We start from the raw sequence: 25,237 nt of genomic DNA on the forward strand, positions 1-25,237 counted from the left end.
AATTCTTTTGTCACTTGGCTTCAACAATCCACTCAAATTCCTAGTGAAGTCTATCACAGCCCAATACATTTATGGTCATACAAAGTCATTTATACCAGAATATATCATAACAGGGTCCTTAATCAGTTCAGTCTATTGCAGAAGACATGTACAGGCCTCCTCTTCCCTATCCAGAGGGCTTGTAAGCAGAGCTGCTGTCGGAGCACTGACTGGGAATCCCTTTACTTCCATAGCATACTAGGAGACTCCTCCCAGAGTAAGGACATCAAAGCAGATGTTGCAAACTCGTACTGGCTTGTTCAGATCAAATTTTATGATAGGAATCTCCTTTGTTGAGCACTTATGGCAGAGCAGGCGTCCACAGTGTCGGCTGTTGACAGAAGAGGGGTGGGAGAAAAGTGAGTTCACTCACAGTGAACACCAGGATTTTACTGTTTGATATTCTTCAATGATAGCATCACTAAAAAAGTTCAGTAGCAACTGAAATGCTACATTTTTCTTGTATCTATCTCTCTTGTAATAGCTGGATACTAATGCCAAAAAACCCCATGCTGCTTCTATACTAGTCAGTCACTTAGTACTCCTTCAACTGATGGATGTGCAGTTTCTCTGGAACACTGGGCACTCTTACCTGTGCTAAAAGAAAAGTCTTAGCTAAACTTCCACCTAACCCAGCACGTTTTGTAGAAGTTTGTACTAGCTAAGAAAAGGCAACCCATGTCTCCACAAGAGCAACTCATGTCAGCATCTTTGGTCATTTCCACATTACAAACAGCACCCCTAATCTAAGCTGGCAGCAGTTGCCCAAATCTGTCACCTTTTTCAGAGCAAGTCAGCCCCACCACTTAAAGCAGGCATCAACATCCTCCATTTCACTATTGGAACTTGGACATGATTTCTCATTTCCAAGAAGTCAGAATATTAAGTGCACAAACTGCATCAGACCACAAGTTCCTGATGTAGGACAAGGTGGACTGTTTCAGCTGGATTACTGATGATGCACCTACATTAACATGGAGGTTTCCTAAACCACCAGAAGGAACAAGCCTAGCTACATTTGGAAGAGGAATCAGTCTCCTTGTAAGCACAGCAGGATGTGTCACATTACCAGTGATGCTTTCTTGTCGTGACTCCAAATTTGGCAGTGCATTCATAGCAGTTGGAGCCATCACACCAGGGAGGTTCTTTTGTCAGCATATCTGTTAGAGGCAAAAATGTAAAGTCAAAACAGGCTCAGACACCTCCTGAGTACGCTGTAACGTTAAGGAGGCTTTAGGTTTTAGGTTGCATGCAGCATAATTGATTTAACTACTTCTGCAGTAGCTGCAGTCTTGTTTGTAGAAAATGGGATGTTGATAAAAGCAACTATATATTATCCACAGCAACTATACTGCAGAAGTTAGAAAGCAGTATCTAGCTTTCAAGCTATATTAAACTATGACATCACTCAGGAGTCTCCACATCTACCCTTTCAGAAAAAGTAATATTTGACTGTTCTGCATTGTAAAACTTTCCAGTTGATCAGGAGAAAAATTGGTATTTCTACCCCCCATTTAAGGCAGAAGCTCAGCCCCTCTGGAATTACTGTCATCTAAATCAGGTGTCTGGAGTTCTTTCCTCCAGAGAAGTATCTCAGAACCATAAGCTAAAAACACTTTCCAACTGCAGCATGTAGTACTTACCCAGCAGTCTAAAGAGAAGTTGTTTTGTAGCAACTTGGTAGTTGAAAATATTGACTCCTTGATTATTGTTAACTCCAAGACGAGCCCCAGCTCTCACTATTGCACGACACAAGTTAGCATTGCCCTTCATGTAAGCCAACAGGAGCACTGAAAAACAAAAGCCAGACTTCAAGAGTGACAGGTCTTGTGTTACACTCAGTCCAGAGTAGTTAAATTTCCATGTCATGTTTGCATCTTACTATAGTTAACACAATACTGTCAGTTATTCCAGCTTTAACAATGACAAGCCTTTAACATGACTGGAATGACTTTCAAATGTAATAGCTGTTCAGTCTCACCGACCTGTGTTCCCTTCAGCATCAGGTTTATCAAGAGGATATTCTGGCATACACTCCAAGAACAGGTCACAGATAGCTGCTGCATTGTCTTTCCCGTATTGTCCCAAAACATGCATCGGTGACTGGCCTCTGGGGAAAAGAGATTGTTCTTCTGATCAAAGTCTGCTTGCTACTACACTTACTCATCCAACTCTTCAAGTTTGGTCCAGACTTAAACAATCCTACACCGATATAACACAGCACTTCGTAACACAATTGCCTACTTTAACCTCCTTTGTTGGTATACATAATTTCCACACAATTTAGCATTCTCTCCACACTTCACTGTAAAATTAGTGTCAAAATACTAATACTATACTAAAGCCAAATCTTTGGGTTTTTTTAATCTAGTCATACCAGCACACATTTTAAAATAGATTGTTGTTCTATACTAATTACCTAATATTAAAGGCTTCCGCATCTACATTGCACTCTGTGAGGAGGACCCGGATATTGTTTAGACGGCCATGCATCACTGCCAGATGAAGAGCTGAAAAGTAAAAGAGAAGCTTCAAGCATCTGAAGTAGTTAATGTCAGCAATAATTACAGCCTGATAAAATTAAGCACCACTTCCCCCACAGTTCCCTCTCCAAAACTCCTTCCACCAGCTTTGGTTTGACTTTTTTTTCCACCTTTGAAGGGGGAGCCCATTCAGGGGGTTATCTCTACTGCCAGGAGATACCATTAACAGACCTACTGAAGTGTTTACATCTACTTGTATAACTGAAGTTTACCATTATTTCCATTTTCATCTACAGCTGCAAAGTCTACTCCATTCTCCAGAAGAACAGAACAAATTGTGGGCAAATCTTGCTGGGCTGCTAAGTGAAGAGCAGTCTGACGATGCTTAGTCAGTTCATTCACCTGGGCACCTGCAAGCAGCTGTCAAGATGCAAGAAGGAATATGTTCAAAGTTGTTTTCAGGGCTATTAGCCAACAGTTTATTTCTGTGAATGAAGCACACAAGACTCCACTGTACAGAGATACTTCCAGGCCTCCAGCACATATAAAATGCTATCATTACTGAGCTGCTGCAACTTGTGTTCATGTTCAAATCTGCAGAAAGTGCATGGTTTGGTTCTTCCTTTAAAGTGAGGCATGCTACCTAGTGATTGCTGAAATCAAACGTGCTTATATGACGGCCACTGATGCAGCTCAGCTAACAGTACAAGCTATAGGAACTTTATGCGAGTCTGAGTTCTGTTCCAGAAAAAGTGGTGTCACCTTCTGCTGATTTCTCCAGCCTACAGGCAATGTGCATTAAGGCAGAATGTGCATTTTTAAGCGGGGAAAAATGACTCTCCAGTACATACCAGATTACGCACAATGATCTCTGAGCCAGCTTGTACGGCCAGGTGGAGAGGTGTTAGTTTGGAGGCATCCTGGACCCGAGAGTTTACATTAGCCTGCACACTTATCAAGAACAGCACACTCTCAATGTCAGAGTTCTGAACAGCTACATGGAGGAAATTCCGACCTTTATTATCAACCTGTGGCAGAAAGGGCATGTGAAATGAAATCCATTATTTCTGTAGAACAGCAAATTGTTACGTAGTAGGACATTTTTCACCAAGAGATACTCGCTCCCTCTACTTGAGGTGACCTGTAAAGCCTTGTTCCTTTCACTGCTTGACATTAGACTGGTTTGGTAGATGGGATTATCAAATAAACTGAACTGAGAAATTATCAGCTGCAGCTGCTCACTCTAGTCTGCTTCAGACTACTTTTTCTACTTTATAACCTTGTTATTTCTTAAGCACACACTGCAGAGCATGACAGACAAAAGGTTAACAGCTATTGTAGTAAGAACCAAGCAGCAATTAATTAACTCAGTTACCTGAAACAAACGGTAGTCAATATGCCAATTAATGCCTGAAAAGCAAGCAACATGCAATCCTGCCACAATGATGCAAAGTGTCTTTCTTTTTTGGCTTGATACCAAGTGCAAGTTGTTGTTCATCTGTGCCTTGAAGCTGATGTTCAAGCATATTCAGAACCAGCTGTATTTGTAGTCACATTTTAGATATCACAAGAACTCACTAAGCACTCAAATACTTTACTAATAATTAAACTTACACAGGGGAGAAAGAATGATGCATAGCTGCCTGACATGTCACACACCAGAAGCCTGAAGATACAGTTGGAGGTTTTGTAGTTCAGCAGTGCAGCATAACATTTATTATTCAGTTATTTTAGGTCAGGGTTTCTATTTTGGAAAGCTTTAGGGAAGCTAGGTAATAGGTTATTTCCATACTAGTCCAGCACAAGACAAGAGTAGAATCAGACCTTTCTCCTTCTATACATGTATGCCTGATCCTCAATTTAGTACTGACAAGATGAGATAAGGTCTGATGAGACACTATCCCTTGATGTTCTTACTCGCACATACACACCTACAGCTTCCTAATACATCCTGCTACAGAAGACTGACATCTGTCAAATATCATCACATGTAAAGCCACAAAAAGATAAAGCAGAATTTGTGTGGAACACCTGTTACCACAGACTAGTGCAGGAAGACCAGCATGCTTCAAATGCTCCCAGCTTACCTGTTCAGCAGCTCCTGGTTCCCTCTTCAAAATTGCTTCAGCTGCTTTGTTATTTTTATACGTCATAGCACATGCAAAGGGAGTCATTCCTTGCCTGTCACGTACATTTAACTTAATATCTGGATGTGAAATCATAAGCTGAATGATAACATTATGCTGGTTGCTAATAGCAACATGGATTGGAGTTCTTCCTTCTGCATCCTAGAAGGAAACCAGAAGTTTGTTATATGAAGATTCAATAATACACAATCCTTCCCTAACTCTGAAAAGCAGCAGCAGCTTCTTAGTTTAGTTCTGTGACATACCCATCTGCATTTGGCTGGGACACCCAGCAGCTGCAGTGGGAGCTCAGATCCACAGTGTAAGTGAAGCACATTGGCATTTGTTTCTCCAAATACATTGACCTCAGTCCTGTGCCATATAGCCATTTAAGTAGTTCAGAGTAACATTTCCCATGTAGTCAGACACTTTCAGGACAGAAATGGGCATTCAAGACCCTAGCCAAGCATTCCAAGAGAATGCTTTCAAACTAAGTAGTTTGAGGCATTTGATGTTTATACTTTATAGTATTAACAATCTGTAGAAATCAATTTTTATCTGAAAGAATGATGTATGGACTACAATATATGAACCTGAAGTACCATTTCCATAGATTCAGCACTACAGATATTTCCCTAGCTTAAGTCTCAGGCACTAGAGCTAAGCTTTCTTGAAACTAAACACTTGGAAGCTCCCTCATTGAAAATATAACAGCATCAGGCATGTTTGTTATGCAAACAATTTATCTGCATTTGCTAGACTTTAATATACTGTTTTCTTCACCTGGCAGCAGTTTACAGCCATGGCTGCTTGATAACTATGTGTGCTGTCATTCATTTTGAAGTCATTTTCAATAGCATCAGGACCAAGAAATGTTATGCATTAATTTCTTCTGTAGCTGTATGCCAAGCTTCTGTTTGAAGATTACTGTGTAATCAAAAATCAGTTACTGCAACTCAGTTACATCACCTCAGTTAACTCAGTAACTGAAGACACTTCCCAAACACAAAGTAGAGTATTCTGTGGTTTTATATAATAGCTGATCTAATGATTAATTGCAGCAGAATACAGCCCTGCTCCTGCCTTGAAGTTGCACTAAAGACAGAGGAGTTGAATTCCAAACATTACATCAGAAAACTAACACTGCAAGAAGTTTTCTGTATCATTACTTTCCTTCAGTATAGCTTCCTGAATTAACCCATCATACAGGCAGATAACCACATAGAACTGCAGCCAGTCACCACACTGGCTCAGCCATAACAGGGAAGGATCTTCTTTTTCCTATCAAACAAAATATGCAGCTGAGAGAGAAGTTTGTTTTCACTACATTAGAGGCAAAGAATCAACTCCAAAGAAACTGCACACAATTTCTCTACACACCTGAGCATTGACATTGGCACCAAACTCCAAAAGGCACTGGATCACCTCTTCTAGTCCCCAGCAGGCTGCCAGGTGCAGGGGTGTCTGTCCATCATGAGCTTCCTCTTCTCCTTCTCCATTTGGACCTGGCTTTCTGGGACTATTCACATCACAACCACTAAACCAAGCACAATACAGTCAATTTACTACATTTAATCCAGATTTAAACTGCTCCAAAGGTCAGAAAGAAGTTTGCAAGAGCTGATCCAGCAAGTGCTGACACATTCTACATAAGCACAAGTTCCTGGTTTTAGTTTGACTCTTGTCATCAAGAACACGATGCTATAATTGGATAACAATGTGTCTTTAAGATTAGTCAGACTTCCGTAAGTGCCATCCACCCACCAAAAGTCTCATGAAGTATATATCTGTTACTGGCTCAAAACAGCATTCAATTAACTTATGCCAGGAAAATATGTACATGTACATTAGAAGGTTTGGATTTTAGAAGGGGTCTGACCTGCGAATAAGAAAGCATGCTATTTGTTCACTGTTTTCATCAATAGCTCTATGAAGAAGTGTTTGTAAGCAGCCACTTGGTCCTGACCCCCAACAGGTTGAATCACAGCCATGCCTAACCTGGAAGGAGAAGCACAGTGAGGCGATGAAGTTTCTTTACGTCTCCAGCAGGCTCCTACTTTATATAGTCATTGACTAATGCTTCTCAAACATTATCCCTTAGAGATAAAATTTGAGATGCCTTATCTATTCTTTGGACAGCCACTGAAATTCAGGAAGCTACTTTAATGTCTTCCGGACCAATATTTTATTGGTCTACTATGCAACATTTCATTAGGTAGTGTTTACTAACAATTCAGATACTCACTCATACTCTGAATAGGCCTTTTGGGTAACAGTTACCTTGCTTTCAGCAACGACAAGCACCTGAAGCAAGTTAAGTAGCACCAGCAGTCACTGCCTTTGAAGGTCTGGCCCATTTACTTGCTTATAGGAAAGCAAGTAAAACATTCAGCTAAACAGAGATAGAAATACAGTGCCTGCAAAAAACTGGTGTTTGTATTCTTCTGCTACAGACCTACTTACTCAAGCAATGTGGCACTTAAATAAAACTTGTTCCACTCCACCTTACAAACTCTTTACGAAGTTTGTACGCAAGTAGTTTCAGTGCTGACTCCATAAAGATTCTTATCCAATACCAGCATAAGTGGTCAAGTACAGTTACAAGATGCATTTCTCAGGTTATCAGCACATCTTTTAAATAGTTGTCTCTACCAGACAATAACTGGGTAGAGACAAAGCTTGCAAGTAAAGGAGGTCTGCTTATGTCTCCTAAGAAGTCTCCTGCTGGATCACCTATGCCTGAAAGTAAATAGTCTTAGAAGTCAATGTAAGTCTTTGAAGGCCTTCTTGATGGAACTTGAAGGTGCAATAAAACCAGCACATGCTCTAAAGAACACATATGGGTGTTAAGTTTTTTCAGGAAGCCTATCATTACACAAGTCTGGTATGCTACAGACTGATGGTTTTAGCAGATCCTTATTCTTTACAGAATCAGGAATCCAGATAGCATGTTCTAGATTTTTATTACTGTGGCTGCAAGATATTTGGCCATGCACGCTACAATGTTTGTAAAAGATTTCCCAACAAAAATAAGGAAGTTCTAGTGAAGAAAAACCTCTTAGAAGTTAGTGGTACAGGACTACTTTTTTTTCCATGCATTGAGTTTGTTTTTGTTGATGAGCCCTTTGTCGCAAGCAAAATGCACAAAAGTGAGACTAAATTAAGTCGAGTGACAGTCTTACCAGAGTTGATGCAATATCTTCCAGATTATTTTCTAAGGCAAGCCATAGAGGAGGATTTCCTTTTTCATCTGGCACAGACATGTCAGCTCCCCTGGTACAAATAGCATCAACCACAAGAGGGAGCTGGTTTTTTATGGCTAGCTGTAAGGCCGTCTCTCCATCCTGTGTTCTGTAATAGGTACAGTTTGAAGTGTGTTACTACTGCATTACAAAATCAGGCCTCACGTTACAGTAGTTTATTGGCAAAGCCAAGAATTATCTCCTGATGTATTTGCTGTGGTAAGATCACATCCCTACAGCCAAGCAAATGCACCATGTTGTTTTTTCATCACAGCTATGTTGTTTACTTTTCCCTCACCTTTAGTAGCAAGTGACAGATTTCTGAGGTTTGAAAAGCATGTTATCATTCTTAGCTCAGAGACACTCATTTCCTTAAGTGTAGCCATTATCTGAAGAGAGTTCCTTCAGAGCAAGCCTACTGCCACAGAAGCTAACAGCTTTGTCTGCACTATGGTTAACACCTCAAGCAATACTCAGAAATACCAACTGTTACAAACTGAAGTTAGAAGAGCAGCATTAGGCAGTTTGTACCCATGACATTCACTATGGCATAGCTCGCCTACATTGAAAGACAGCCTGTCAGTCATGCACATAGGAAAATGTTTTGTTCAGCCTAATATCAACTTGACTGGGAGATACTCAAGAGGCAAGTTCTATCAGAACCTTGTTGCTGGAGCTACATCTACTTTAGAAGGTAGAAGACATGCAGGTTCAACAAGGTGGCACATAAATGAAGCTACAAAAGTTCCAGGTGCCTAGGACTGAGAGTCTGTTACAGAGGATTCTGTTCTACCCAGAATCAAGTAGCACCTCCCTCTGCAGCCTCAAGAGGCACTGACCAATGGACCTACATATAGGTCCAAGTTCATATCTGTAATCCCTCAACCATAACTAGTGCCATAAAAAGCACCAAATGCGTAACTATGCACAGATCATGATCTGAAATCAACTTCAAGCCATTATATAAAGGCAGTCACCACTACCCACTCCTAAATACAGATCTTAACTGATACAAGACTCAACCGGACATTACCTGACATTTATATCTGCCTGATGTTCCAGGAGAAAGAGCGCACTCTTACTGTCTTGTCTCTGTATCGCCATATGCAGCAGAGTCTGTCCGTCTGACATTGTGTCATTGATGGATGCTCCAGACCCAAGCAGCTGAGCTGCTATTGTGTGCATGCCTGAAGAGTTAAAGCTCGTTAGTATTTCACCTCCAGTTCTACAAAAGAGACACACTGAACATTAAAAGCCTGAACCTTTATTAATTTTCAGTAATTACATCAGGAGATACACAGAATCAATGCTAGAGCCTATTAAAATTTACACACATGAGCTAAACCAACTCCTGACTCTACCCAGCTTGAATATTCATTTACAGACTTATTGAATATTGATTACCAAGCCCTTTTGGTCTTGCTTAAAGACACAAGATATTGTCCAGCATACAACAGAGCTTCGCCATTAGTTCTGCGAACCTACATGTAGCAGAGTCCTCACTAACCATATCTAGCCTAATCCTTCCTATCACTTCAGGCTTTTGTCCAAACATATTAACTTTGGTATTACATTCATAACCTATTCCTTGTTTGGCTTAGTTCCTCCTCCTTTATCTCAGAAGCAGGTAAGAGCAATGGTAGAGAGAAAGCTACAAAGCGAAAAGCCTGGAGAGTAAAGATGTCTGTCATATATGGATGACCTAGCACTCCTGGACAGAGCAACACCACTAAGCATTCTGCCTCTTAACTATGACTAGCCATCCCCCATACAGCTGCTGTTTCCAGCTCAGTAGGACCATAGGTAAATTGATTCAGTAGTGACCACACCACCTCTTTTGACAATGCCCTGATACTTTTGAAATGTCACTTGGCTGCAAACAAGAATATCTAGTTTTCCCCAAATCACTCCTCTCCATGTTTCAGACAAGAAAGCATCTTCTGAATCAGTATTTCAAGTTCCATTCCCCTTAATTGCTACTGAAGAGTAGCTTACCTTTCCTTTGTGAAGGTCAACATTACAGTATTAACCAGGATCTAGAACAGAGTTAACCCTGAACAGACAATATGGGGATCTGATATTAAAACTACCCGTGAATTCACAGTGGAACAATTCCACAGAACAGCAAGTACAGTTGTGGGCAAGAGGCTTCAGCCTACCTGGCAGTGAACAAGGGAAGCTGTAGGGCTAGAAATCTATTGGTAAGTCAGATGTGAACATTCAGTTTCACAAGTGAAGAATCATCTAAAGCTCTCATTGAGAGTCTCTTGCTAGCAGCACAAGCCAGGACATGAACACACACCTGCTGTTTTATCTTTAAAATCTTACCACATCAAAACAAAATGAGAATTTACAAAGATACAGAAGCTATGAAGACACATACCTGTCCAAAGAGCCAATCCCAGCACTGTCTGGTCTCTTGAGTCCTTTAGACTAAAGTCAGGAATAATTTGCAAGTTGTTGGTAGCATGAAGAGCATTAGCTAGGAAAAAAGCATAAGGAATTAGAGCATTCTTGTACTCGACCCACAGTTGCACGCTGAAAGCTGCAGGAGTAGTAATGTCACATTTTGAAGTAGGCTGTTCCTTTAGCAGTCAGTTTAAAAGATGGGAGCAAGATGCCTTCAGTTTCCCAAGTGTAACACTGCTTAGGATTCAGGTAGTATTGCCACTACTGCCTAATCTTTATACTTATACTAAAAAAAATTCAGCTTTCTAGCTAAGAGGCTTAAACCTGCCCCTTTTCTACTTCCATTTCCAAATGGAGCAGCCTATACAAAGCTCTGAGAATGAAGAGTGGAGGCTATACTGCAAGATGGTGGCAGTACTCCTCCTCCTCAGCTCCCTGAGATGGACGATACTCTCCCCAATTCACCTCCTCCCTCTAAATCCCACTTATGGCAGGAGACAAAACAGGCCTTGCTTCAGCTGTCAAACCCCCTTCCTGCTGCTAGAAAGGATGAGCTGAATTAGTAGCATTTAATAAACTGATAGTATTTCAGTATTCAAGTCTCAACTCTACTACAATACTTGCATTACTCTGTACAAAATCCTCACTGAAAGAGCTGAGGGAGGCAGAAGTCTCACCACAGAAAGATGAAATATGCCTTTATCCATATTTGATTCCAGCATTTACCTGAACCAAATGCTTTGACATAGAAAAGGAATCTCAGTTGCACAGGCAGAATACAACCTGGGGCTACGTGTTCAAGTCCATTACCTACCATGGAGACTTGAGAAAGATTTACAGGCAAATCAGTTTTCTCGTCTTAACAAGCAGAGGATTTGAGTTTAAGACTATGTTTAGCCGTGCTTTATTAGTAGTTTGTCAAAACACATTTTAGATGCCATCTTGACATGCTGATCCACTGTAGCATCAATACAGTCTGAACCAGGAAAAACCTTACCTTTCTGTTCCAAGATGACTGACACCACATCTGGGTGATTGTGAGCAATAGCCATGTGAAGGGGAGTTTGCAGATAAACGTTCTCTGCTGTTGGAGAAGATGTATCCTTCTGAACAAGCACTGCTTCTGCCGTCTGGATGTTTGGATTGGCTCCTTGTTGCAGAAGTTCTGCTGTCAGGTTTGCCAGGCCATGCCTACAGGCTGTATGCAGTGGTGTTTCTCCCTTTAAAAAACAGAGGACTAGGTTAACCACTTGAGAAATGAAACCCAGAAGAGAAGTAGCTTTTAAACTACAAGTACTGGTGTGGAGCTTATGTCCTAGTAGTTGAAGCTCCTTAGGACTTTCAAACTACATAAGTTAGCCTGTATTAAGGACTTTATTACAACAGGCACTGAAGGAAGTGTTAAAAGCATGTTAACAACTGGTGATGCTGCAATAACAGTGCCATGAGAATGTAAGTTGTTTGATCACTAGTAAATATCTGAAAACTTCCAGAAGGCTCAGCAGGTGTTCCAACTTGCTTTAAGCTATGGTTAGCAGTGAAATCCCTGTTATCTTATTTCTGAAGAGAAACAAGGAAACATTCAGACTATAGTCTATATGTTTCTGCTTTTACCCATTTGTTTTGGTGGTTGACTTTTGCTCCATGAGTTGCTAGGAAGAGAGACGCTGCCTCATTTCCTGCACCAGCTGCCCTCTGAAGCAAGCAGTTTCCTAAAGAAAAACCATGAACACTGTTAGAGTGGTATTTCAACTACACTTTGATACTAAGCGTGCTAGCACCTTCCCTGGCACCTTATAACATTAAAATTTGAAGGTTACAAGGAAAAATCATACTAACTAGTGATCTCATTACAATGCTGGACTGCCATGTGCACTACCATTAAGCAATTACACATTCTGAAACTGTAAAGAGGATATTGGGACCTGGCAAGGAGTCCAGATTTCCTGTCACTTGTCCTGCAAGTCAAGCTCAGTTTGGGACCAGTGTTCCAAGCTTTGGGTAAAGCTACCACCACCTATCATTTATTATGCAGCAAATGGTGTTGAAACCTCACTCAACTCCCCAGAGTACAGTTAGCGTTAAGCAATTAACTTACAAGCCTTCCACCTACACAGAAATACAAACCTCTGTTTTACCTGTTACTGTGTCCGGAGCATCTGTATTGCTGCCTCGTTGAATCAACCTCGCTGCAAAACTGTTCTCATCAAATGAGGTTCCATTTACAACAGGGGCATCCTCAAAAGGGTTTACAGACTGATCCGATGAGACAGTGATATACTGAACTGCAAGCCACAGAGCTGTGCTTCCGTCGTGATCCTTCAGCTCTAAGTCTAGTCTAAAAATAAGAGTTAATGGTCCCCAATGCAGCTTAAGTTTCAAGTGTCTGAACAGCTGTACTAGTATATCTAATACCTCACTGACAACTTCTGCTTGCCAAGAACCCTACCGTAGCTCCAGTTACTTCAGAGAATTTGTGAATACTCTTAAACAAGCAAAATACCCTTCAGTGACTACTAGGTTTAAGCTCATTGCTCCTAAGAGAAATGTGGGCCTGGTAGATTTGGGCTCCCACTGAACGTAACAAAGAGGCAAATCCTTTTCTATTTGAGTACATTGCAGTTGAATTTACAGTTCTTGTACACAAAGAAACTAAGTCAAATGAAGTATTCTGCTTCATCATCCTAATTCACCTGTACTAGCCTTAAGCAGAACCCAAGTTGAACTCAAGAACTTATTCAGACATTTTAAGAGTCTTATTACTAGCTCCACTACAAATGAAGTTATCGCTACATTATTTCACCCAGCCCTCTCTGAAAAACACTGACATGCAGTTTGCTTCCTCTTTACAGTAGGGCAAAAACTTACTCGGCTTCTGGCACTGTTCTGGCATCTTTGCAAGTTATGCAAAGCCTTTACCCTTTTGCATCCCAAGCCTATTGCTAGCCTTATTATAAGGCAAAAAGGCACTGGAGTTGTTAAACCAGTTCTTGTATCTTCACTGTACCAGGTAACCTCAGTGTAATTCGCATTCCAGTGAGACTTACTGTTTGCACTGGAGAAGCTGACTGAATACAGGTTCATTCCTGACCACGATTGACACATGTAATGGTGTCCTGGAATGGGAGCAAAGTACAGTTACATTAGTAATAAGTGAGACACTGAAGATTTTGTCCATGGTCACCAACATGCCCCTACAGATTTATGGGGTTAACTTTTGTCTCTGCTTTCAGAAGGGCAAAAGCACATCTTGAAAGAATCTACCTTTTTAATAGACATGATTCCAATTAATTTAGTAGTAAGCAACTCTTTACACTAATGTAAGAGCTAGCATTCAAGGAGAAAAAAAAAATCACAAGAGCTTGACCTATCAGAATTGAGTAGCTGATATATGCCCAGTCTTATATATCATTTTACATACTTGTTTGCCAGCCCAACCTAACCTGTAAAGCAGTTTACAGGCCCTAGACCTCAGATAAACACACTGCAGATGCTGGCTCTTTCCGGTAATTTCATTTTTCCTGACAGCTTCAAAGAGAAGTACCTTTCAGGAATGCTATTTGTCCTCTTAGTTCACATGCTTTACTGTTCAGCAATTTGTCTGCCACAAAGGCAAATTAATTGTGTGCCACATGTTCTAACACAATCAGCTCACCCCAGCTTTCTACAGCTGGGCTATGTCTAATTAGTCACACCAGTGTACCGTTCAGCCCACACAGCTTTCTGCTTTGAGTGCTACCCACAGGTCTCAAACCAAATTAACAAATTCACCTTTCCTGCTTCCAGTATCACCTGTGCTTTGCTGACAGACCTGAGCAGGTTCTTTGTGGGCTGCATCTAATCACTACAGTGTTATCTGTTCAACTGGAAGCAGGCTTTACTTCACCCAGTATTTACCTTCCCTTGTTGTCTTGCATATTTGGATTGGCTCCCGCCTGTAAGAGGGACTCTGCTATCTGTGCCATCTCTGCCATGACATCTGGCAAATGCTTCTTGGGGCTGTACGATGCCACAAGGTGCAGAGGAGTCTCCTGGTCTCCCAATGTAGCAGCATTCACACGGGCACCATTTTTAATGAGAAAGTTTGCAGCAAATTTATCTCCTTTCGGGAAATAAAATAAAGTTATTTATGGATACAGTGGAACCCTATATACAAGTCCAGAACATGGATACACATGATTCCCCTCTATACTGTCCCAATACAAGTGTCTGCTCTTAAATGCCTTAGCAATAGGTAACTTGAAGAACACTTCACTGCAAAGTCAGGATTAAAATATTTCACAACAAGCCCTTGGAAAGAGGGAGGTTACACATGGCAAGTTCACATACTGGCAATTGGACAAATTGTGAGACTAAACATAAAAGTAGTTTTTGAACAAAAGGTACAATTCCAAGGGCATCGGTCAAAAGTGTGTGGATATAGTCCTCATCTGTTCAGTACTGCTACCTAAACAAGCAATAACACAGCCATTGCTCTTGGAAGTTCAGGCCCCATTATATACAGGGAAAGGGCTTCAGCAGTTAGGACCCACCACACATGGCATTCCTAAGACCTCCTTCTTGAGAGCTTCTCAGAAGTCAGAACCTAGGCCCACTTCAGTACATGAAACATCAAGACGCAGACTGACTTCAGGATAATATTAATTCCTCTTACTCCAAAGACTATTTTGAACAGACATTCAGGAGTTGCTTGTCCTGAATGCAAGACTGGAGAAGACAGACGTTGGCCTGTATAAGCAATATAGACTGCTGTGTTATCTCTGCCAGGAAAAACCAAAATCCCGTTTTCTCATTTCCACATCTGACATCCAACTCTCCAATGATCATAACAAATAAGAATCATGTGGCAAGTTCAGACAGTTTGCTTTAGCTCTGTTTCCAGAACATGTGATTGTTAACAGTGATTAATTACTGGAAAGCAAGCATTAATTCTCAGAGCTCTAGCTTAGACTGAAAGCAGACATTAGAACTAGAGGACAAATGCTAGCATTAAGAGCAGCCTGCTGCAATCTTTGTAATGCTTTATAGGACTGCAGCCATCACAACACCAACCCATGCCTAGAACGTCTCCTACTCCTGCTGCTGAAGTTTCATTCACAAGATCAGACACCACCATTACCCTGTTTAGATGCACAGGAGATTAAAGGAAGAAGTCAGGAGCTGTATTTTGAGCTCACAAAACCTAAACTTCCACAAGTCCAAAAGAGATTGCTGTTAAGAATGAACTTACGCTTTTAATTTGTAGCGCTACACTACCCATGAGGTCCAGTCACAAGTAAGGTTCCTGCTGCACTTGGCTTGCTAGAACAGAGCTGCCAAAGATTATCATTACAGGCAACTAATAACAGGAGGCACCCATTACAGATTTTTACCAGACTTTGGCCATAGGCCAAGATGCTGCTTCTCCAAAGCCTTCAGAGTACTGTGGCCACAGCAACCAGATCCTATTGTGCTCCAGGTCTCATAAGATGCATCTTCCACTCTAAAGTGGAGAACAGCTCAAGATAATCATGTAGTTGTACTCAGACTCCACTCTGATAACTATGCTACTATTCACTGAAGCTTTGAAGATATTCAGACTGGCAGAGAAACACTTTAACCTGAACCTCATCTTCTTCCATCTAGTTCTTCCTCCCCTGAAGCCACCATCCAGTAACAAGGACCCTTGCTGTTAAGCATAGATATATATATATATATGCTGCATTAACCCAGGTCTAGAAAAAGGCTTCATCTTTATTTGTGACTAGACTGTCATGCTTGATTCAACTACTTATCAGAAAGACTGTGTTGTCAAATTAGAATATGCTCAGTATTTCCTTACATCTTTCTTTAGCAGACAATACTCTTACTAGATTCCTTTTGGATGTCATGTAGCATAACTTTAGTTCACCATCCAGCAGTCTTGCTTTCAGATCCCAAATAAGAGTTTGTTTGGTTTTAAGTTTAAAAAAAGAAATAGGACAAAGTTCATCCTTGACTACAATTTTCTAACTGAGGTGTCAGCTACAAAGTGACACAGGAATAGACTTTGGAATATATTTCCACACTGGGAACAACTACAAATTAGCAAGGCTTCATACACTATTTACTCACCTCTTTGGATGGCTTTATGCAGTAGACTCCAGCCTCTCTTGTCTGCCCTATCTACATCAGCCTTGTAGTTGACCAGTGTAGTTGCAATACTCTCCAATCTTTGGGCTAGGGCTAGATCCAAAGCAAGATCTCCGTTGTGATCCAATTCATTGAGCTTCCCAGGGAGCTACAACACAAATTCAGACAACTGACATTAGCTAGAAGTATGTTCATCAGCCTAACATGATATCTTAACAGCCTGTTCCAACCACCACAATGTTAGATCTTCAGCTCTAATGCACAATGCTAGTGTTGCATTTAGGTGAGATTATCTCACACAGGAAAACAAGACGACAACTAGTGTCACCACTTGCAAGTCTACCCACAGGGCTGTTCAATGAGAAAACAGGAGTTCTGTTTGCAGTCTTGTTTAATTCACAGGAAGCAATACTTGTACACTCTTAAGATGCTGCCTATATAGGTTTATTCAACATAGCACTAGCAAGAATTATCCAATTTTCTTTTAAGATACCTCAAATCCCCACTGGATTAGCATCTAAGGGTGCTAAGTACCGCTACAGTCCCAGCCTCCGATTAGGATTTGAGACATCTTAAACGACTGTTTGAGTAATTATTGATAATTAATACTTAAAGAATTCTTCCTTCCCCTTTGTTGGGGAACAACTTACTAGTTGTTTAGAGTGTTCATCCAAACACAAATACCTGCTGCTTCAAACATTCAGCAGAAGAGGAAAAGCATTTGTTCAAAGAAATTATGCTTACTGAACTGCCATGAAGCAGCTAAATTGACTATTATGCCATTCAACTTGAAATGTGCATAGCAATATCAAGTATAGGATTTTATTAGATACAATCTGTTGCATGCAAGAAGTTTTCAGAAGTGATTCATATAGAATCAATATAATTCTTTATAGACATAAGACAGAAGCCTTTACTGCTAGACCTCCACTGCCATAGCTACTTCTAGGTATGTAATGATAAACATGCAAATAAGAATTTCTGACAAAAGATCAATTACAAGGTTCAGATTGGTAGATAGAAACTAGTTATTTGAAACATCAAATTCTAGAAGGCAGATCAAGTCAGTCTCACTGTACCTGTGAATCCATTTCAATAAGATACAAAAAGACTACATCTTCTCTCTCAACTTTAATAGCCTTATGCAAAGGATATTCTGTCTTTGACTTGAACATTTTATACAATAACTGAGCACTCATGCTACTGAAGTCTTCTTTACGCAAGTCATCCTAGAAGCAATAAAAGAAAAAGCGTAAGCAACACCCCTATTTTATTTATAAACAAGGCATTGCACAATGTAATTAAAGTTCACAAAACAAGTTCAGTTAAAAACTCTGTTTTTATAACATCCCAAGAAGCAAGAATAGTCCAAGATAGCCTTCTAAGTCTAGGGAAAAACTCCCAGGAAGTTATACATCTTACACTTCAGTTTCAAGATTTAGTGAGGTTTTTCTTCCCTTTTGCCTACAGACATGGAAAATGAGCATTTTACCCAGACATTACAGTAGATTAACATCTAGTCTCCAAACTAATTCTCTATCTGGACTTGCATCACAGATTGGAGTTTTCTGACAAAAATTCCTACAACTATTGAAGACTGAGAACGGCACAGAACTTTGAAAAACTGAATAAAAGTAAACAGAAACTTAGAAGTATGAAGACCTTGTTTGAGTTAGTGCTCATTAGACTAAACAGAAATAACCTCATTTCCAGGTAGAACACAGTGTCAAAAGTTAGGAGCCAGAAGCAGGAAAAAGTTAAAGTGTCTGACCTGCAGGTTCAAAGCTTTAGTATATTCACAGATCAAAGCACTCCCCTCTGCTTTGGCATTAGCTAAACAAGAAACATCCACATCTGTATGATACCTTTTAGATTTAGAACAAGTTAAATCTTCATGCACTAGTCTGCTATTGACAAGTCTTAAAGGCTAATCCATTACACAGTTAATCAAACTTTCCTCAAAAGAACAGATCAGAGCAAATGAAACTTCCAAGTCAGTTGCAATACTCCTTGCCACTCCCTCCATTACAGAAGATAAACTGTGTCTTCCCTGGATTATTTTTAGAAGTAAAAGCAGGCCTGGGATTTGTGATCCCTGCAGACAGAGACCAACTATGGATGAGCTTCTGAACAGTTCAGAGTCCAGATCTGATAAACAACCCTCTTGCTTATTCAAATACAGTCCCTTTGGTTTGGCTCATGTTTAGGAAAGGAAGATGCTTTTTACAGTGAAGTATTTCCAATGAACAGAACAGCTCTTCAGGGTATAAACTACTTCCTCACAGTCAAGACATTCACACCAAGATAGACACCAAACACAACCTCTAAAGACAACAAAAAAAATCTTAGAGAAGGAGCACATTAAATTAATGTGCTTTGTTTCAAACATAATTATGAATTAGTATTGTAGAGAATACTGAATAATACACAGCATCAAAAGCACATATTATAAATATAACAGACAGATGGGAAGGGAAAAGCCACTCCTGCCTCAGAAAAAGCCCTTCACCTCACACCAGGGGCAAGGCAGGTAGATTTGACAGCTTTTTATCAACACTTGCTCCTTGCAAACATATAAGGGTCAGCATAATAATTCACCTTAGTCACTGAAAGTTATCAGGAATCCACATAATCACCATCCCAACTAGAATGCTTGAATGCTAGCATACTAAGAGATACACCCAAGATCAGGCAGTACAGGAAGTCAAGCAAGATTCTGATTAAGTTCCTACACTCCACAAACATTTTCCTCTTGCTTTCTTCTGACAGGACTTACCCAGTGACTAGCAATTATCTCAGCACAATAGTTCAGCAGAGTGCCAGCATTCAGCTCCTCAGCAGTCTGATAGAAACGAATGCAGTTCCTGACATTAACTAGTGACATAACTCCTTTTTCACATCTGTCAAAATAGGAAAGCCAGTGTTCAGTAATCAGGAAACAGCTTTACTGTAATCACTCTCCCATGCTGTAACAGGGTCCTATATACTCCTTTCCCTAGATGCCAGCAGAAAATGGCTTGGCTTTGCTTTACTATAAGGCTAAACAGCACAAATGTACTTTAATCAGAAGCCCTGTAAGACAATTTCCCTAAGAGCAGACTCCTATTAGAGTCCAAAGTTAAGGTCCCATGATAACACCACACTCTGCAGGAGCCTGCAAGTGAAGGCAGGCATCCTAGCTGTCCCAAGGGAACAAACTGCAGTTCAGTCATTGTTAGGAAGTGAGGAAGATGTATAACTCTGCAAGTACTACAGTAATCACACACAGCCTTTGTACCAAAGCTAGAAAGAGGCATGCCAAATACAGCTATTTGTTTCATAAAGAGAAGGGATAAGCCTTAACAGCAGATCCACCAAATCTTTGTAGGTGTGAAGATATTAGTTTGAGCTGATGGGAAGAAAATCCAAGTATCTTGAAATGCAGACAAAGTTAAACATGCCAGTGATCTCCAAGCAGATATTAAGACAAAAAAAATGGAAATACTTGTCTGCAGGTGCAGACACCTACCAGTACATCCAATAATTACTAGCAGCATACTGTATGTAGACTTGTCACTAGACTACCACGAATAGACAACAGCTGAGGGACGTGTAGGTAGTACAACTGAAGACAGTTCTGGTGGGTACACAGTTTGAAGGCAGTTTTAGCATTGGTCTTACAGACGTCAACTTCTTTGCTCAGAAGAATTGACAGCAGCTGTTTGCTTGCGTTGAGTCACAATTAACTCACAGATTAAGAGTGCTACGTACTGCTACAGCCCCAGACACCCCTTGGGCAAAAGATCATTACAAAGAGTACTTTGTCTTACAAAACTTGAAGAGGTTTAAATTTGTACATCCAGGCTTCTCACTAAGTTGTTATTTAGAACACTCTATACATTTGAGATAACAACCTAGCCCTTACTAGAATGGTGTTAGTCATAATCTCTTCAAAATGGCAAAGCACTGTACTGTTACATTAACCTTCTTTATGAAAAGTTGCCCCAAGATGCACAGAACAACTATTTAAGTTAACAAGTTTTCACCTGTGGCATTAATACTGCAAGATACTTGTCATTGACTCTTCCGAGCATTCTCTTTTAACAATTCCTTTCTTGCAGCTCTCTAGAGCTGTCACTAATACACTGATCTCTGCTTCCTCTTAATGCCAAATTAGGGTTATTAGTTTGACAGGGAGAGGAACTGGAAAGTAAACATAAAAGCTATGAGAAACTGCTACAGTTTAACTGTAGTGCAAGGCTTCATTTCCTATGACAAACTGAATGTCATGCTGTATTATTGAAAACCTCAAGACTTTGAAAAAGAAAAGCTTTATCCAATTTCCAGCAGCTATCATCTTAGGGCTATTCAAAGAAGGCTGAAGAGTTCAAGAAGATTCACTGTATTTACCAAGACTCACCTTTCCCTAAGCAGCTGGAGCTGAAATCTATTAGCTAGTTTCATGAGCTCTGTCAAGAAGATATCATTTTCTCTTAGTTCGAGTTCATCCGTGTAGATCCACCGCAGCATTGCCATGGTTACCTCTGGGTCAGCATCTGGTACAGAGAGCAACAGGGATTAACAGAATACCTGAAAAACAATCACCTATTCAAGAAGCTGCTATTCCTCTGACTGTTAAAGCCACAGCTACCATGAAAAGAGACAGCCTCATTGAAAGTGTAGCTGCTTAGTTCAATCAAAGTGTCAAAACAGAGACAAAACTGGCAAGAAGGTGACACTAGTAAGAATGCTAGCACCAAGCAGGAAAGCTTTTCTTCCATTGGAACACTGTGCAGAATGCAGTGCAGGGAGTCCTGTAACATCTCCTATCTGCTAGGCAAATATTGCTTATTTAGGGGCCGGTGATGCTCACATACGGCTAAATTCACATTTGACAAGCCCAAATCCCCTTCTCAATTTAAGAATCCTCCCTCTTATATTATAGTTCTGTTGTGAACTGTCATGTTCCAACAAGGTACTTTGCCCCTGGTAATGACTACAAAGTACTTAAAACTGCTGGGAAGCATTTCTAGGAAAGCTGCAAAAGAGTCTGTTTAAGCAGCTGTTTGGATTTGGGGTGTTTACAACACTGATCACAAGCCTGATGTTTTCACACAGCAGGAACAACAGAAACCTAAACCACAGGACACAAGATAGGTCCCTAGCCATTGGACTTGCATATCTCACCTACTCAGAAGCCTAGTGACAATCCTGCTTACAAGGGTATAGATGAGAATTACTCCACAACACAAGATCAGACCAATTACAACAAAAAATGCCATTCATTTAGAAAAATATGAGTCCCTTAAGCTGTTTGGTTTGCTTTTAAAATGAAGACATACATGTTGAAGACACTGAAATACCCATCCTAAAACATCTCCTTTACCCAGAGTGCTGCCCCAGATTATCTGCAGAGCACCAGACAGTACTTGGCATAGCGTGTAGACTGCCTCCTAAGAAACAGGAGTTTTTAGTAAGGCAATATCTTTTGCCAAACTTGAAGTAATCAGAAAACCTACTTGAGCTGTAATATCAGCTCTACCTCAGTGGAGATAAGAGTTCCCTTTCTCCCTCCCAACAAGAGAATCCGTGTTCATCTCTTTCTACTCTTCTTAAAGAGCAGAAAATTCTGCAGATTACATGAACTCTGAAGACACTTAATTTTAACTGCTGCCTGTATTTTGAAGTCAGGATTCAGGCAATCTTAACTTGCAAGTTCTTAGGAGAACATTGTTAAGAAAACCACTGCAGATTTAGGGAACAGCTTGTTACTTGCTACAACTATTTCATAACCTAATCCCTGGACCATTTATCAAATTTCCACTTAAAAAGTCCATTTTACACAGTGGAAAGTATCCTTTACAAGCACTTATTTTAAGCATCATTCTATAACAGGAAGTGTTTGCACTGTTAAACATGCAAGACTGCAGCTACATTTGAGACTCTCAGACTAGCTTAAATGTGGAGCTAGAAATACTACAGACTGCCACTTGCAACAAAACTACAATTGACATGAAAGCTTTTTGGTAATAATCTTCTGTTAGCACAGCACTCAATTTAAAAACTCTGGCATCTGTTTTCTTGTGACTGTAGAAAGCGCCATAAATCCTTATGCAAGAAAGCCTACACTGCCTCAGAAAACTAGCTTGCTGTGACTTGCTTCTTTCCAGTTTGCCTGCACTTAGGATTCATGATAAGATTAAGTGCAGAAAGTGAAGCTAATGCTTAATATTCAACATGCCAGCCAGCAAACCTGCTTAACTTCATGCCTGTTTTTCTTGCTCACAAATTAATTGTATAAGACTTCTATACTGTTAAGTACAGAAGAAAAGCCTGTCAAGAGGTTGAATCTGCAGAAATACTGCCCAGTGTAAGCACATGCAAGAAACAGCTACAGCAGAACAAAACACTGTCTTGTAGAAGACTTCTAGAACGTTTCTCTTCCTCATCTATTTTGCAAAGTTAAAGGGCCAAAGCAAATAACTTTTTAATAACATATCAGTATTTGGATTCATTTCCCACACACACTATGTTAACAAGAAGCAATGTATTTCCATGGCACACTTCAGAGAAATTATGCACACTACCTCCAAAAGCCCTGTCCTTAGAAAGGAAGAAGTCAAGCTCCTCCATCTAGATTTGTTTTTCATTATGTTTAGTTGACTCTAGAAAAGACAAACAGGCCACCATTCTCAACCCCTGTTCATTAAAGAGAAAGAAGGTAGGTTATTGATTTAACTAGCAGCGAGTTCACAAGCGTACTGCCACATTTGAGAGGCAGAACTCCATCATTAATGGATTAAGCACCACTTTGTGTACAGTAGTAGTCTGGAATGCACACAAGTAACCTTTTCCCAACTGGCCCTTTCATCAGTCATCCTAAAGACACCGGAAGCACCATGTATCACTCAGCAACGACTGACCTGACAGATCCAGCTCCTCTGTTGAGGCAAGGCTGGCAAGGCTCCAAGTATCACTGCGTGCCGCCAAGACAAATTTGTGAGCGTTGATGTGCTTTTCCCCAACCTTTATCTTCAGATCACTGATAAGAGAAAAAAAGCATACACATGTATAATGCAGGCTTCCCCTGGGCTTAGATACACATGGATTCAGCATCTCCATAGTAGCTGTGTTCTGGTATCCACATTTAGGTTCAAGTTGTGCAAGACATCAAAACACATTTAATTGGTTAAATAGAACGTGTTGCCAAATGGCACAATTCTTAATTTTTATAGGGATAAATGCAATGAGTCATTAGTATTCAAAGTGTTTGGAGTTTTTTTTTATTTTTAAACCCTTTTAGAATAAACTCAAAGGGAACTACTGGAGAGGACAGGAAAATCCAACAACTTTAAGTATTTACATTGCAGTGTCCATTCTAATACTGTCAGTGAAGCACCAACAGTTTCAGGCAAGACCAGCAAGAGAACAAATGATGTTTGACAGCAGTCTGAGCACAAGGCAGGCTCCAAGAATCCCCAGTTCCCAGGAGACCAGCTGTCAAGAACACTTTGATTTCATTCTGACCCCTTTAATACCAGGTTATCCTTTGTAGTTAGAAAGTACCTGCCCTGTTTATTTTTAAATCTCATAGCTTGCAGATGTTCTGACTGTGTAGGTGTATTTCCCAGACCATTTTCTAAATCAAAGCACTGCTACAAACCAAAGTACAAAATACAGACATGTTACTTAATAAAACTTGCATTAAGAGTTGCTTCCTTTCTCCTTTTATGACTAGACCACTATTCTATGCCTTTAAAACTTAAGAGCCAAACAGAAATGAAGTGATCCAGCTCTGACATCTGCTACCTAACAGATCTTTTCTCCAGCATGCTATAATAAGTTCTTGCCAGGCACAGAGCCTTTTCTCAGGGAGGCTCATGGAGAGATGTCAGGGGAAGGAAATTTTAATCAAAACCTTCCCCTTACATGACTGAACTCCTATGTTATATTGACATTGCTTCCAGTAACAGCAAAGAAATTGATAAGTGTCATTGTGGTCTTAGAACTGAATCAGTTAAGGGATCCAGAGTACTGAAGATGATCCTTAATGTGCCTATGGAAAAGAAACCATTAAGCCTAATTTTGTGTTGAGATTCAAAGATACAATACAATCCACATCACTGAGTCACATATATCACTGTCTAAGACCTGTTACATCACACAACCAGACAAGCCAATTTAATCAGGCTTGTTAAACACAACAGGAGGACAGCACTGGTTTCAAGGACAGATCCTCTCCTTTACACACAACAGGAGCACAGCACTGGTTTCAAGGACAGATCCTCTCAAAGAAAGGAGGGCTTTCCAGTTATTGGAAGATACGTTGTGTAATTAAGCCATCAACTAAGTATGGATCAGTTCAAAATTACTTCTGTTCAAAGGGAGCTTTGCCGTTGACAGTGAAAATGTTCAGTTTTCTTTAAACTTGCCTTAAGTGCCAGAGCGAGATGAATTTCTACTTAGAGCTCTTGAATCCAAGTCTTGATTCAATATGCTACATGCCGTTAGCATGCTCTTCCAACCGCAATGGCACCTGAGGATCCTATTCATACCAGGCAGTAGAGAAAGAATTTTCCTAAGACTAGTACCTACTGTAGCCAATAAAATCAAAGGTTCCTGTAACAGCCCTTTCCCCAAAGGGAGATTTCTTACCTGTACTGCTCCTGCTGATAAAGTTCCGCTACAATGGCAAGAAGTCGACTGATGAAGGTGTCACTGGCATTGTCTTGGTTAGCCTGGGCAGCCAGAAGGTTGCATCTCCTTTCTGTATCAGCTAGTTTCTTCTGCAGCTTTACATACTCCTGGCGGAGAAGCATCAGGTGCTTTTCCAGCTTGGCCACCTCCT

At 40.4% G+C, this 25,237-nt stretch overlaps 1 protein-coding gene across 1 annotated transcript; it reads right to left on the minus strand.

Moving 5' to 3' along the window:
- Positions 1–204: 204 nt before the first annotated feature.
- ANKFY1 (ankyrin repeat and FYVE domain containing 1) lies at positions 205–25,237 on the minus strand (the record flags this gene model as incomplete). Its single annotated transcript, XM_010084125.1, has 24 exons — positions 205–370; positions 1,109–1,199; positions 1,683–1,829; positions 2,025–2,149; positions 2,459–2,549; positions 2,795–2,942; positions 3,374–3,550; positions 4,610–4,810; positions 6,029–6,185; positions 6,528–6,646; positions 7,831–7,999; positions 8,924–9,077; positions 10,274–10,372; positions 11,297–11,519; positions 11,914–12,011; positions 12,438–12,637; positions 13,347–13,415; positions 14,197–14,401; positions 16,393–16,558; positions 17,490–17,639; positions 19,187–19,310; positions 20,810–20,945; positions 23,313–23,431; positions 25,045–25,237. Coding segments are annotated over 24 exons (3,494 nt in total), but the record flags the coding sequence as incomplete, so codon positions are not given.

Source organism: Pterocles gutturalis, unplaced genomic scaffold, assembly GCF_000699245.1.
Source record: "Pterocles gutturalis isolate BGI_N339 unplaced genomic scaffold, ASM69924v1 scaffold27865, whole genome shotgun sequence".
Lineage (NCBI taxonomy): Eukaryota > Metazoa > Chordata > Aves > Pterocliformes > Pteroclidae > Pterocles > Pterocles gutturalis.